Below are 16,114 nucleotides of genomic sequence, written 5' to 3' on the forward strand. Positions count from 1 at the left end.
TTCTCTCTTACTATGCACCACTTCACCAGCAGACAGCAGCTCTTGCATTCCTCAGAGTCAATGATGAAAAGTCCACATGGGCTGACATTGCCTCCTCCTCTTGGGTGCTGTGCTGGTTACTGACTCTACCTAATCCTCTTCAGCTTGTGTAGGTTGCTAATGCTGCATCTACTGCCAGCCGGCAAAGAGCTGCAACATTGATGACATTTCTAGGTGTTATGGTGCATGGGATTTGTCAAGCCCTGACTTGCATACAGGTGTAGCTTTATTCAAAAGCAGTACTGTCATACAGGGGGCCCACAAAAGGACAGAGTCCCAGGCCTTGCTTAACAATGACATCTACTACTCAGTTTAAGGTTAATTTGGGACAGTTTCTGGAGGGAACCAGCGTTTGGGTCTATAGTAGCATGGGCTGAATGAGCCAGAGAAAGCGCAGTTGCTTACATGTAACAGATTTTCTCCTAGGACAGCAGGATGTTAGTCACAACTTCTTTGGGAGCGTCGATGGACTGGAGGACCTCCAGCATTTTATGATGGGAGTCCTCCTCCGACAGGAGTTGGAAGTGGATGGCTTCTGCTGGAGGGGAAGTCTCCGAGAGGGGGGGGGGGGGTGTTTCGCCAGAGAACTTGGACGATGCATCCGAGAAGTCATCGGGACTCTCCTCCTCCTCCTCATTAAGGTCCAGACACTGCGGGCAGGGACTTGGAGGGGCACGAGGCCTGGGCCCCAAAGGCATGGAGGGCTGTGGAGGCACCAATGGGCCCTCAGGCATCAAAGGGGGCAGCAGCCGTGGTACACCGGGAGGAACTGGTGGCAGCCCGGGGAACCACAGGCATGGGTACCAAGTCCCCATCCTCCTTGGAGGGCCCAGGATCACTCCAGTGGAGGGCAATCGGGGGCCTCTCAGGCACCGGTTGTGTCGGTAGGGTGCCAAGGACATCCAGATGTGCCTGCAGGGGCGTGAGCATGGAAGGCGGAGGCTTAAGCACCAGTATGGGGGCCGGTGGTGCCGACGGCTCGATGCTCTGAAGCACTTTGAGCACCGCCGATTGCACCCTGTGGTCCAACTTCTCCTGGAAGTACAGTGTGGTGAGGACTGATGGAGGGGGATGAAGTGTCGCCAGCACACCCTCAGAGGAACCATGAAGGGGCACAGCCCCCAGCACCATTGCTGGTGGGCAACAGTGGGCACTGAAAGATGGGGCCTCCAGTGGCCGGTGCTGCTTCGGTGGCGGCTCAGCAGCCGCCAATGCTGCTTCGGACCCGGAACCATGTCAGGATGGTGACCGGTCTCAATGTTTCCTGGGTTTCCAGCGCTCCGCCTGGTCTTTCCCCAGTGCAGAGGACCATGATGGCCCCGAGGTTAGGGGGAGGGGAGAGACCGAGGCTCGATCTCCCTCTCCGTGATCCTTAGGGGTACCGGAGACCAGGACTGCCAAGGGGAGAGACGGGGATGGTTCCCCGCTGTCCTTAGGCATGGAGAATACAAACACCAAAGTGGACGGTTTTGGAGAGCCAAAAGGTTTCGACATTTTGTCCACGTGAGCAGAATTTATTTATTTATTTATTTATTTAGAACTTTTCTATACCGACTTTCCAGTAACAGAATTACTGATCAATTCGGTTTACAATTTGAACAATAACAACAGTGACAAGTAAATGTCTTACAAGGAACAGGAAGAAAATAACTTGGAAATAAATATGTGGGTTGATTACATAAAAAGTACTATATACAAATAGTACTATATACAAATATATACAAAGCCTAAGGGTGGGTAGAGGCACTAAACAATGGCGTTGGACTGTCAAGAGGGTGGGTATTGGGATTTGGACTGCCAAGGAGTTGGAGTTGGTTAGACAAATTCTTTTGGTATTCCTTGTGGTATTTTGGGGGTATTCTTTGGGGTTTCAAAGAAGGTCCAGAGCTGAACTTGGATAGTTCTTGTGTAATTCTCTTGTTGGTTGTTTAAAATAAATTGAAGTTCTTATATAGCTTTCTTGTAGGTTGAATGAAAATAACCTTGAGGGGTCCTTGGCAGATATTATTCCGCAGGCTGATGTTATGGAAAAGCTTGATGGAAGAGCCACGTCTTAAGTTTTTTTTTGAAAATAATGGGGCATTGTACTGATTTGAGTTCTGGTGGGAGACTATTCCAGAGTTTGGGACCAGCTGTGGAGAATGCTCTTTTGCTTAACGTTGATTTCATTGGTGGAGTCTGGAGGTTGTTTCTGTAGGCTTTTCTCACTGGTCTAAATGACCCTGTGGGGTCATTTAGTCACACAAACGACACCCTCGGACATCATGCGAGGCCCCCAGAGGATGCATACCTCGTGCGGATCCATAATGGACATGGTCTGCAGGCACCGTCGAAAACACGATGCCATTGAAAGGGGACCCAGAAATGGGAGTCTGAAATCGACCGCGAATTGTGGAGGCAAAAGCCAAGGGTACCTACTAGGAACCGAATGTGAAGGGGGACCCGACCCAGAAAGAAAAAAACCCCAAAAAATGCAAGACAATGCTTTAAGTGTTTGGTGCTCCACAACTGCAAGGCTATTGCACCGCAGAAAAGACTGAAGAGGGACCTTGTGTGGATGCGCGGATAGCAGCAGGCTGGGCCAGGCTCCATCTGCTGATATCACCCACATGTGAGGGCTAGCATCCTGCTTGTCCTAGGAGAATAGGATTCAATTTTGGGAAAAATCTCAGATAGTCACAATACCCTCCTTTTCTCTTCCCCATCTCCCATCATTTTTTGCATTGAGTGAAGTAGGTTTCTAATGGACTCCCAAGGGGCTCTCAGGGTTAGGACAAATAGCCACAAAGGGACCAGATATTTTATTTAGACTGCTCTTGACCCTCAAAAGGCTCATCTCAAGTTTGTCTGGGGTGGGAGGAGGAAAAGAAGAAAGTCCTATAATCCCATGGAAAAAAAAAAAAAAAAAGGTAAAAATCTCAGAACCACCTATAGATGAATTAGATTAATTTGTGTGCATTCCTCTCAAACAAAATTCCAATATTTTGTTTATATTTATTAAATTGTACATGATAAAACTGCACTGAAGCAAATATACTTCATTTTCTAATATGTCAAAAATAACAAAAATGTTACTTTCTGTTTAAATAAATAGTAACCTTTTAAAAGTAACCTTTGCGAGCCTGGTTTTAAGGTGCCTGTACCCTACACAATTCCTTATATAGAAGAATAAATAAAGTTAGTATCCAGGAAGCAGAGAAAAGTGACTTCACAGAGTCAGGCATTGTAACTTCCAGGCATTGGCTCTATGCATACCTTGTGCTCTTCTGAGAATCTGGGACTCAACACAGATTTGAGAGGTTCCAAAATAATTTGTTCTCAAAATCTGATATAAACTAATAATAATGAAAATGTTAATTATGAGAATAGTTTAAGGACCAGTACATGCATTTTTTATTTGTGAGTATTAATGTTTTTCCCGTCGATAGCAGGGCTGAATTATCCATGCTGTTATGGGATCTGTCAATCAGGCCCGGGAGGCGGAGCTTGTCAAAGCAGAGAACAGAGCTTTGCTCTCTGCGGCTGCGCGTGTGTTCCCGCGCAGGAAAGTAACGGAATCTCCTCAGTCTGTTTTTTCCGCGAGCGGGATCGCACGCGGAGCTGATGTTCTCCTCAGTTTAAAAACAGAATTAAAATGTCAAAACCGGGGTTCAAACCCTGTCACTGTGGAAAAAGAATGTCGGTCACGGACGGACATGACCGATGTTATCAATGTCTCGGACCACATCACAATAGAGAGAATTGTGAGTTTTGCTCTAAGATGTCAACTAGAGCATTAAAACAAAGGGCCTATAGGCTTCAGGAACTTTTTGCCTCACGAGATCCATCGGAGGCTCATTCATCGCCTGGCCCGCTAACGTCATCAGCTCCATCGAAAAAGAAAACTTTGCCGTCTGATCCTAAGTCCTCCACTCTAGGAGGTAAGGGAAAAACAAAAAATCAAAGGCCAGTGGGTTCTCAAAAATCCCCAGTGCCTATAGAGCCGCAACATACCTCATCGGAAGAGGGACCCTCGGCGCCGAAGACTTCTACACCTATGGCGCTATCTGCGCATACTAATATACCGGCGCCGAGAATGGAGTCTGCGCGCAACCTACAGCTTCCGGCGCGCATGGCGCCGAAGAAACCACCGCGCGGAACAGTTACGCACACGGCGCCGGAGAAACCTGCGCATACGGCGCCTACTATTAAGAAACGTATGCGCATGGCGCCAAACACATCGGCGCCGCATCAAAAATATATGCGCATAAGACCACAACTGCGCATAAAGCTACTTCCGCGCACAGATATACAAGTGCGCATACGCGCATAATTCTACATCTGCGTGTAAGCATATATCCACGCATAAATGTAACTCAGCGCATAGACCAAAATCTGAGCGTGAAAACCATAATTATTCAATTAGAAAATTAACAACGAGCTTGAAGCGAAAACGATACCCTTCACACAGCTCTGCTCCAGACACTGAAACCACGGATACTGATACATCATCTGATGACTATCACAAGTATTCAAGTCACTCCCACCGTACTAAATTACCAAAGAGGAGTGCTACATGGGAGATAAGTCCTTCAACTTCTAAATCATCTCGTAAACCTACCACCTGCTCAAAAAGAGAAATAGTACAAATATTTTCCTCTAACACCTCTTCAGATTCGGAAGATTTAAGGAATACTTCAGTCAATAGACTACAAAAAGATAGGGAAGTTCCTACAACTTCACCTCAAACAAGTATCAAACAGCAACAAGACAGTTGTATGGTAATGCCATCTCATACACGAGAAGCATTTTTTCAACTGTCTCAATCTTTAGCAGAGTTTTACGAGACGTTTCAATCATCATTCAAAATGACTAATATTGCTGTTGACAATGCTACGAAACAAAGCACAGTCTAATGAAGAGCAGTCGGCACAACAGACATCTCCCATGATAAACCAACCAGCCTCGCCAACTCATATCCATGAGACATCTTTAGATTCTCCTTCAATACTAACATCACCATCATCATCGGTTGGATGTCTCTCAGATCTGCAAGACCACATACAGGAGCCATATTCCCCTCCTGAAGACCTTACATACCCAAAATTCCTAGAAAAAATGGGTACCATTCTACATCTAGAAGTCCAAAAAGAAACAGACCCTAGGGCAGAAACCCTCGGTCTTCTAAAGATTTTTGATACTCAGGTGGAACCAACTTCTCTTCCACCACAAGATATCCTGCATTCAGTCTTACAAAAATCCTGGGAGGCCCCTTATACAATAGCAGCCGTTTCCAGGAAAACAGACATAAAATTTCATATGAAGAAAATGTCACTATACACTCTACCACAATTGCCTCACGAATCAATTGTAGTAGAGTCGGCGATGCAAAAGTTCAAGAAAACAAAGTTGCATACCACTTTCCCACCAGGGAAAGACAACAAATATTTAGATGAGTTTGGCAGGAAAATATACCATAACTCGATGTTAACTGCACGAATTATGCAACATCAGTTCTACATGGTACAATACCTCTATGAGTGCATGCAAGCTATGAAAGGTATACATTCCTCCGTTGCGGAACATATAGCTCAGCCTCTTCATGACATGGAAGAGTGTTCGACACCTCTTGAGGTCAATCTACGAAGCACATGAAACATCATCCAGGGCATCTGCAACAGCCATTGCAGCCCGCAGACTAGCATGGCTACGTTCAAGTTCGATACGGGAAGACTTGCACATGAAACTAACAAACCTCCCATGTACAGGAGATAACCTATTCGGAGAGAAATTCCAGGACGCAGTAAGTAAATTAAAAGATGAAGCTCTAGCAGTACAATCGCTAACATCAAATCCTATTTACTCGACTACACGTCGTTATGTGGGATCTACTCGTAGGCAACCATATGCCAGAAGCCCCTATAGATCTTATCAATCTTTTCATACACAGTCATACCCTGCCTACCAGCGTCCTGCTCCATTAAACAATACCTCAAATTAACGAAGAGGTAAACCACGTAACCAGAGACAGCAGGCACAACAGCCGACTACTGCAGCAAAAGCGACGTCATCTTTTTAGTTACTCAGCCACCACCACAACATCAAGCTCCTCCAGGCAGAATTCGTGCTTGCCTGACAGCCTGGGAAAGAATAACATCAGATCAATGGGTTCTGGAGATAGTACGTCAAGGCTACCAACTCCAATTTGTAACAAAACCCATATTGCCTCACCTTTCCACACTCAAGATTTACAGTTCCCATCCACAACTGGGGGAGGAAATTGCTTTACTTCGCAAACAACGAGCAATTCAACAAATCCACCCACACTCCAAATTAGCAGCATTTTATTCCCCATACTTCCTCATACCCAAGAAGTCGGGGGGCCTCCGACCCATACTAGACCTAAGGGAGTTGAACAAATTTCTCACCAAGGAGAAATTCAAGATGGTATCGTTGAAGTCAATTCTTCCACTCATTCAAACCAACGATTGGATGTGCTCCATCGACCTGAAGGATGCTTACACACACATCCCAATCCATCCATCCTCGTGGCGTTACCTGTGCTTTCGCTACAGCCATCAACACTACCAGTACAAAGTTCTTCCCTTTGGGCTATCTGCTGCACCCAGGGTATTCACCAAATGCATGATAGTGGTGGTGGCTCATCTCAGGAAACAAGGTATAACCATTTTTCCATATCTGGATGATTGGCTCATAATAGCCTCAACTCCAAACGTCTTGCTGGATCACCTCCATCAGGTGATACACTGTTTGCAAGAACTAGGGTTAGTGATCAACTTTCAGAAATCACACCTACAACCAACTCAACAGTTGCAGTTCATAGGCGCATGCCTGGATACTACGTGCAACAGAGCGTACCTCCCAAACGACAGAATATCACATTTCCGTCAACTTCTACACACCTTGAAACATACTCAGAGGCCGTCAGCAAGACAAGGCTTGGTAATTTTGGGCCATATGGCAGCGGTGAACTTCACGGTTCCCAACACCAGGTTACATATGAGACGCCTACAATGGGGTCTAAAGCGCCAATGGAAACAGCATTCACAACCATTGACGCAGAGGGTATCGCTGACCGCAGAAATGAAAAAAGATATAGCATGGTGGCTCCTAGATTCCACCCTGTCCAAAGGAGCCTTGTTCAGCCCCCCATCTCACAATGCAGTCCTCACCACAGATGCGTCTCGCAAGGGATGGGGTGCACACCTCGAGATTTACGAAACCCAAGGGTTATGGACGATCTCAAAACAGAATCTACAAATAAATCTATTGGAACTGAGAGCGATTCGCAATGCATTGCGAGTCTTCCAAGACCACCTGAAGGGACGCAGGGTCATGATCTACACAGATAACCAAGTAGCGATGTTTTACATCAACAAACAAGGAGGGTCCGGTTCATGGTCCCTCTGCAAGGAGACCCTGACAATCTTCGAACACGCTCACAAGCATTGCATACATCTACAAGCAACTTACCTACCGGGAGTTGCAAACACAAGAGCGGACAGACTAAGCCGCATCTTTCATCCCCACGAATGGACACTCAATACAGAAATAGTCCAGGACATATTTCTGCAGTGGGGGACACCTTCCATAGATCTCTTTGCAACAGAGATCAATTCTCAAGTTCCCAAATTCTGCTCGATAAGACCAAGCCAATTCAGGATTGCTCAAGATGCCTTCCTCATTCTGTGGACGACAGGCCTTCTGTATGCCTTTCCTCCCATACCTCTCATAACAAGAACAATTCAGAAGTGCATAGTGGACAAAGCTCAACTGATACTCATAGCCCCAGCATGGCCGAGGCAACCATGGTACAGTTTCCTACTTCGACTATCCATCAAGGATCCAATTCTATTACCGAATCGTCAAGATCTTCTCAGCCAAGATCAAGGAACACTACTACACCCGCTACATTCATCTCTACACTTGACAGCTTGGAGATTGAAAGGCTCCTTCTGACAGAACAAGGAGTTTCCACTTCAGCACAATTCATTTTGTTACAATCAAGGAAACTCTCAACCAGGAAAAATTATAGCTATAAATGGAAACACTACTCTGCCTGGTGCACTTCCAACGGTGTACCACCATTGGACTGCTCCCCGGAATTGCTCATTGATTATCTTCATACACTATATGTAGCTGGTCTAGCAACATCATCCATCAGAGTTCACCTCAGCGCCATAGGCGCCTATCATAGACCAATCAATGACATTCCTATATCCAATCACCCATTGCTGACTTGTTTCATGAAGGGTTTAACACACATTCGTCCTCCGGTATCCAAACCTCCAGTTCCATGGAACCTCAACATAGTTCTGGAACAGCTCATGCTTTCTCCCTTTGAACCCATGAACTCAGCACACATTAAATACCTCACCTGGAAGGTGGTATTCCTGGTTGCAGTAACATCAGCACGAAGAGTTAGTGAGTTACAAGCTTTGGTCCATTATCCTCCATACTTGCAATTTCATCAACAGAAGGTAGTTCTACGAACTCACCCATCCTTCCTACCGAAAGTAGTTACCCCATTCCATCTCAGACAATGGAATTACCAATATTTTTCCCTAAACCTCATGCAAACGATAGGGAAAAGCTACTGCACACACTGGATTGTAAGAGAGCTTTAACACACTACAAAGAAAGAACAAACTGACTCCCGTGTTTCTCAACTCTTTGTCTCCTTCGACCCGAAGGCACCTGGATTACCAGTGGCTAAACGTACCATCGCCAGTTGGATAGCGCAGTGCATAAAATTCTGCTATGACAAACAAAATTTACATTTACAATCTACTCCTAAAGCTCACCAAGTTAGAGCAGTAGCAACCTCCTTAGCACATTTGAATGAGGTGCAACCCATAGACATTTGCAAGGCAGCTACATGGTCATCACTGCATACCTTCACATCTCATTACTGCCTTGACCAGCAAGCAGCCACTGATGCGAAGATAGGGCAAGCAATACTGCAATCTCTATCCTCATCTCCACGGTGACTGCCACACTATCAAGGATCACGTCCAAACAATTATATCACTACTGACGTGATCAAGAGCTTGGGACTCCCATGACAGCATGGCTAATTCAGCCCTGCTATCGACGGGAAAAAGCAAGTTTGCTTACCATAAACGATGTTTCCGTAGATAGCAGGATGAATTAGCCATGCTGACCCACCCTCCTCCCTGGCAGTCACCAAGTCTTCGACTACAATACAGCTTAATCACAGACTGAGGAGATTCCGTTACTTTCCTGCGCGGGAACACACGCGCAGCCGCAGAGAGCAAAGCTCTGTTCTCTGCTTTGACAAGCTCCGCCTCCCGGGCCTGATTGACAGATCCCATAACAGCATGGCTAATTCATCCTGCTATCTACGGAAACATCGTTTATGGTAAGCAAACTTGCTTATACTGTTGCTACTTACTTTGTATTGATTAATTTTGGAAAAGGCATGCTATAAAATGCTGCAACTAAATTATAGCTACTGCTGTATACAGTTATACACATTGCATCAGATGAAAAAGAGAGGACTTATGCTTCCTTTATTTGAATAATCTTCAACAAATGAAGGCAAACAATTATAAAATAACTATTTATTCAATTGTAAGGTGGTAAAAAAAAACAAACCCTTGCCTATATATAGCCAGTTACAAGTATTTAGAAACCAGTGCATCTAATTAAAAAAAAAAAAAAGAATGTCAAAGAAAGGAGCACTATTTCGAGTCCCGGTACCCATATCTATTTATGCATAAGTTACTGGCTACAAGACTAATATTACTTTCATACCATAGTCATTCACTGCAGGAGCTGTGACACAGGTTGCATCTAGAGACATCTTGTTCCATGTGCCTGCTCGTGTACTTTAGAGATATGCAGTTCTAGGTTAGAAGATTTTGATACTGCAGAGTCCAATTCAATACGTTTACATTACATAAGCTGCTCCACTCGCCTCTAAGCAAATCTTTATCAAGAAACAGCCAGACAATTCCAGTCATATGCACTAAACATGAGTCCATAGTTTGGTTTATAGCACACATCTGTAGGGGCCTGGTTGCTGTTTTCCTTCTTCTTAAATACACTCAGTACAGATGGTTTCAGCTTCATGTGCAGGTAGGACAGCTGTATAAAGAAATTTTGCTAAGGACAAAATTGTAACATCCAATTAACATTTATCAGCTGTTCAAACAGAAAAGTTGTTCAACTTTATACGTACAAACTTTTAATTCAAAGGTTTTCAAAACAGCACACCTCGAATACTGATCTGCTAGAAAAAAAAACGGAAACAATTGACTACTGCCAACTGCAACAAAATACAAATGAAATTCAGCATACTAAGAGTAAATGTGTTCTCACACATAAGCACAATTTTTTCAGTCACAGGGCAATGTACATAATATTCCTCCTAGCACCAGAATCAACAGTACTATGCAGAAATCAACCTTAAAAATCAAGCCTAATGCATCTTCTATTTATCTATAAATAGAAGAAAAGACTTCTTGATTAGTTTTTTATGGAGCATTCTAGTAGCTTTGTTAGTTCTAGAGATAACTGAATTTTCTCCAAGTTCATATACCTTTTACGAATCAGCAAGAATATGGCAGATATGCATAAACCTTCAAGATCACATAAAAAAAAAAGAAAGAAAAGAGAACCTACATGGCAGCCGAAGCTTATGGACAACAAGATTTTTATTCAAATTAAATGAAAATATGATGTAGAAGGTATCACAATCTGCTCTGGACAAGCTAACAAGCTGCAATATTGAATGTTTTCTCTAAGAATTCACATCATGTAAATGAGACCACATAGCTGCTCCCAGGCCTTGCTGGCTACCTTAAATGCAGTAAAGTTATTGCTAGAGCAAGTAGATAAAACATATAGCTAGCAATCTGGAATGACTGCAGATTTTGGCTGAAACCAACATTCGCCTGTAGACTTCTACTACTGCCCTGGTTACATCCAGAAATCTTACTTGGCAGCTCATGTGTTAAACTGGGCATTTATTTGATTTATATTCTGCTCTTCAGTACTTCGAAGCAGATTACATTCAGATACTGTAGGTATTTCCCTAGTCCCCAATACTTTTGTTTTTCGTGTGCTGTTTTTCTACGCATGCAAATAGTCTCCATAGAAAAACAACCCACAAAGTTCTGCTACCCTAAATTTATCAAAATAAAAATTATACCTCATAGAAGTGTAGTTTGGGGGGGGGGGGGGTGTGAAATTTGCCCCAAAAAGCAAAATTTTGTACATAGTTTACCTACATACTAAGTTAAGGAGCTGCTTTGTATTGCAGCAGCTCATTAACTATTAATTTGAATAAAATTTTGCACATAGAAAACTATGCACAAAGATTTATTACATGAGAAGCCTAAAAATGTGTAAATTGGGCTTCGCAGGCTATCACAAATAACACGCACAATTTCCAGTTCTTACATGCGAAGCTGAATTTGTGAAATTTTATTCTGCTTAGTACATTGGCTTCTTGGTTTATTACTTCTATTTATTCAGTCTTGCTTAAAGCATTATTTTTATTGCCCATTTGGAGATGTAGAAATGCTTTTGGTGTGCAGGTACAGACACTGTGGAACAAGTGTGCACATGTGTGGCTGTATAGTATCAACATTATAAGCTCTCCACCATTATCTTCTGCAACAAAGATAGAAATTAAAACAAAGCAGGAGTAAAACAAACCAATATTTGTCTACGGGGAAAAAAATCAGTAGTTTTCACTTACAAAAATGGCTGAAAATTCTTTAAAAAGCAGCTGGGTTTCTAACCATTTGCTTGCTATAATATTTTAAAAAAAAATGTTATCAGCATAGTTGACTGAAGGCTCCACCCAATATGGTTTTGTTCAGATGTAGAAAGACCTGCTTTCTAAAAAGATTGGTTCATGTTAGTTTACAGAAAAATACACCGTAATTTCTCCATTACAAATCCTGTGGAGAATAGGACTAGAACAGCAATGCAAACCACTAGACCAGTAACAAAGTAGTCTGGACTATTTGGACCCTTGCATAAATGTTTGATTTAAACTGAAGACCACTGCAGTAATGCTTGTGACCCTATAACCCAGCATATTCACAGGCAGTTTTAAGAATTTAAGAGCTCTAAGAAGTATGAAAATATAGATTCACTTTCATGTCACAACTCTGGCGTAGTCTAAAAAGGTGACCAATAGATGGAATACAAACCAGTGACGCTTTTCCACTGAGCTGCATTTGGCATGACTGATGAAAAAAAAAACCCCCCAAAAATAACATTTAATGCAGAAATGAAAATTCATTTTGGGGGGGGGGAGATTGTTTCCATCATTGAAAAGCCCCCCACAATTACTATAGATCTGCAAGTTTAAAATCCAGAACTTTCTGCAGGTGTTTCATTTCCCCCCCACTAAGTTCACAAACCCCAAAGTCAAGAATGTGCATTGTCTGAAAAGCCAGTATTCAAATGAACACAGACCCAAGCCTGTGTTCCACCAGGAGCTACAAAATTCCTCTAGTAGAAAGACAAAAATTAAAACAAAGTTCTTGAAGGAAGCTAGATAGTGGAAATTACATTCAAACTAAGTAGTAAGGTATCTGACCAATAAAAACACTGAAGGGTCTCTCAGGCAGGGAATTCCTCTTATCTCTCAGTCTGGATTGTAGCTTTTAACTTACTACAATCAGTATGCCTGCCAACACAGAAGTTTCAAAGGGCATTGATGCTGTAGCACTGACAGAAAAGTACCCAAACTATGTTTTCAATCAAATCCAAGGGCTATTTGCACCTTCTTATTTCACTGCTGCCATGCACGTGAATTCTCATGAAAACATAAGCAGCATTAGATGAAAAATGCTTAACGCTACCGTTATATTCACTATATTCCACTGAGGAATTTCATTTTGAGCCGGGGAGAAAAAAACCCTCATATACAAGTCCATCTTCTCTTTCAAGCAGCAGGACTGTAGGTTCTCATTTCTTGTTCAGCATCCTCTACAGCTTATTGTCAGCCCAGCAATTGCAGAGGAGAAAGCATTCATAGCAGTAGATTTTATGCAATTATGGAACTATGAACCCGGTTTTGTCTTCCCAAGAATGTGTGTCTGTTCTTGAGGTGCGCCGAACATAAAGCCCCTAATTTCTGGGGTAAAGGCAGTTATCAGGTGCACCAAGGGCCACTCTGGTTCTGTTCATGGGGGACCCTGCAGGCAGGAATGATTTGCATGCCATTAGCTTGTTTTAGCTGTGCATCCCAGTTCTTGTGTACAAACCTAACACTAAATTCAGTTGTACTGCACAAGCAGCAAACTTCAGTCAAAGCCTCACCTTTCCTCATCTCTCTCATTCCTCTCTTTCCCTCCAGCTCCTCTCCTTCCAAATCCCTCCCCTCCCTTTCCCCCCACTAAACTATAACCCTTATTACAAAATAATGTAGATTTGTTGGCATCCAACAAGTTCAACTCAACGCTGTTAGTCAGGAACCTTCCTGGGAATCACACTACTGGCTTTCAACAGGTTCGCCCAGAGGTAGATTATGGCCAGTTTCCTCTGAATATATCATTTGTAACTTATTCTTAAAGCCATCCAGTTCTCTTAACTTCAGCTGTGAACCAATAAAAAAGTTATTAGGAGAGAAAAAAGTTGGAAATGAAAACAAAAATAAAAAAAACTTTAGTAAACTAAACTGTAGCTGTTATGGAGTGTAATTGATATTGATCTGTTGGTGCATATATTTTCCAGTTTCTATATTTTGAGGTGGGGGAGTGGCGGTTTAAAGCACATGCAAGCTGATCGGGTTAGAACTTGCTGGTAGAAGCACTAATTGCTTTCCCATAGACTGAAAATTGTTTTATGGACATCTTTTGAAAAGGAGCTATTCAGTGGTCATTTTATCTAAGGATAGTGAGAGAGACATTCAACAGTTCAGGCTGGAACTCTTGAGTATGAAACTTCTGTGTTTCTCTTTCATTAGCGAGGAAAGTTCTTTTCTTCCAGTTTCTCGGATTTTATATAGTAAGAAAATTGTTTTTACAATATTCAGTAAGTGTTCATTGAATTGAGAGCTAAATATAAAACTGGTGAAATGCCAGCTGGTCCATAAAGGGCTGCACCAGGTTGTCTGTAGCAAAGTAGAACACCAGGCCAAATGTGATTGAGATTGGAAGGGCTGGCAATGCCTTCTTGAAGATGGCTAGAAGCAACAGTGTAAGGCACAGACCCTACAATAATAAAAAAGAAAAAACACCAGTAAGAAAAATATATAAAATAAAACTCATCCATGAACTAGGAAAAAAAAAGTGCCTTTTTTTTTTTTTTTAAATAATCAACTTTATACAATCATAAGTGTTATTTTTAAAATTGTCACTTGCTGTGTAAATGTTGCTGGGTAAATAAGTTAAGCTAGAAGACAGGACCATAAGAAGACAATAACCATTCTGTGGTGGGGGAGAGGAAGGGGTAATACAGCATGTGTCAGTGTCATGTACTCTGGTTCTGTTCAGACAAACAACAATATTGTCATCCTAGATGCTGCATTCTCCATTCCACTTGCCTTACCTTTTACCCAATTTCCATGATCCCCCATCACCCAGGGAAATCACACATCTTTCACCCAAACAGCATAGGGTTAATTTTAAGGCTGGCTCCATAAGTGCAAAGTCTGCAGGTGCTTTTTACCTGCAAAATTTGCACCAATATACTTTCACTTTGAAAATTATCCCAGGAAAAGTACCCGCACGCATTTACACCTAACTTGTGCCGGTAGTTTTCCGGAGAAAAATGATGTGCAAGCTTTGGAAAATGCCCAAGAATGCAGGTAATTCCAAACCCCCTCTCCAATGCTGCCCCTGGGAATGTCTCTTGCCACTGTGAGTAAAGGTACACACACACACACACACACAGAGCCTATGGGTGTACTTTTGGCCAGATATAGGGCAGGCAATATTCAAAAAGCCCATTTCTGCAAGTAAAGTGCTGTTTCAACCATGGCAATGGCTATAAAAATCAGCTTTATTACGGAATGTGCAAGTCACTTCTAGCACAAAATTCTTCCAGCATCACAACTCAATTAAATATGCAGGTAAAACTGCACAACACCTGTCACCACTTTATCCCCTACTTCTTATACTCATACTGAAAAGTCACCAGCTATTCATCGCATGAGCTTACTCAGGGCCAGCTTTCAGGCTGGGCAATCTCTGTGGTGTCACAGGGTCAACTATTAGAGGGCACCGGCCCCCCTTCCTGAAGAAGAGCCACAGGTCCTCCCTCCAATCGGGTCCCATGGACCAGAAGGTGGTTTGCTGCTGCTTTCCATCACCCCTCTGCCTGCAGGGTAAATAAGCTTTTGCCACGTGTTGGCCTTTCCTCAGCGGCCCAGCATGCTGAAGTAGTGCTGCTGCTGCTGCCACTGCCACCACCCTTGCAGAGTTACTGGGCACAGCACTTCTAAACACTGCTTCCCGCCACTGGCATGTCTCTTGCCCCTGTGCGATTCAAATAGTGTACCATGTGGGAGAGAGGCACAGGCAGCAGCAGTTGGAAGTGCCAGTGTTGCTTTCCTGTCAGCAGTGGCAGCACTTAAGTCCAGGAGACCGGGAGGGAGAAAATATTTGGCAGAAACTTCTTCACCGGGTGGGTGGAGGGAAGGATGAAAGAAGAGGTGGGGGCAGGGATGGAAGCTAAGAGTGAGGAGGGGAGGAGGGAAGGTGTTGAGGCAGGGACAGAAGAGGAGGAAGGGGAGAAGGACATAAGAGATGGGGTATGGCTAGAAGGTATGGGGGGGGAGGGTGCAGTGATGAAGCTATGAGGGAGGAGGGGAGGATGGAAGTTAAGAGCAAGGCTGCAGGTGGTAGAATATGTGAAGCTGGTATTTTTCACTAGGGGGATGGGGGTGCCAATTTCAAGTTTTGCACAGGGCACGTGTTAGTCCAGAGCTGGTCCCTGAATCCACTACCTATATATTGACCCCCAGAAGAATGCCACCATCATGCTGCCCGACAACCAGGCATTCCCTCTCCAGAACAACCCTGGCTACTATACTGAACAGCCAGTGACCCCAATAAGCTAAGATACCACCCCATACCTTTCATATTCA

At 43.4% G+C, this 16,114-nt stretch overlaps 1 protein-coding gene across 6 annotated transcripts in view; it reads right to left on the bottom strand.

The window, feature by feature from the left end:
* Positions 1 to 9,606: 9,606 nt before the first annotated feature.
* Positions 9,607 to 16,114, bottom strand: part of PSEN1 (presenilin 1) — a 68,396-nt gene continuing 61,888 nt past the window's right edge. For all 6 annotated transcript variants that reach the window (XM_029598709.1, XM_029598706.1, XM_029598710.1 and 3 more), the window contains exon 11: positions 9,607 to 14,237. In XM_029598709.1, the coding sequence (XP_029454569.1) occupies positions 14,082 to 14,237 (156 nt within the window). In that variant the 3' untranslated portion in view covers positions 9,607 to 14,081. The remainder of the gene's footprint in view (positions 14,238 to 16,114) is intronic.

Source organism: Rhinatrema bivittatum, chromosome 4 (genome assembly GCF_901001135.1).
Source record: "Rhinatrema bivittatum chromosome 4, aRhiBiv1.1, whole genome shotgun sequence".
Classification (NCBI taxonomy): domain Eukaryota; kingdom Metazoa; phylum Chordata; class Amphibia; order Gymnophiona; family Rhinatrematidae; genus Rhinatrema; species Rhinatrema bivittatum.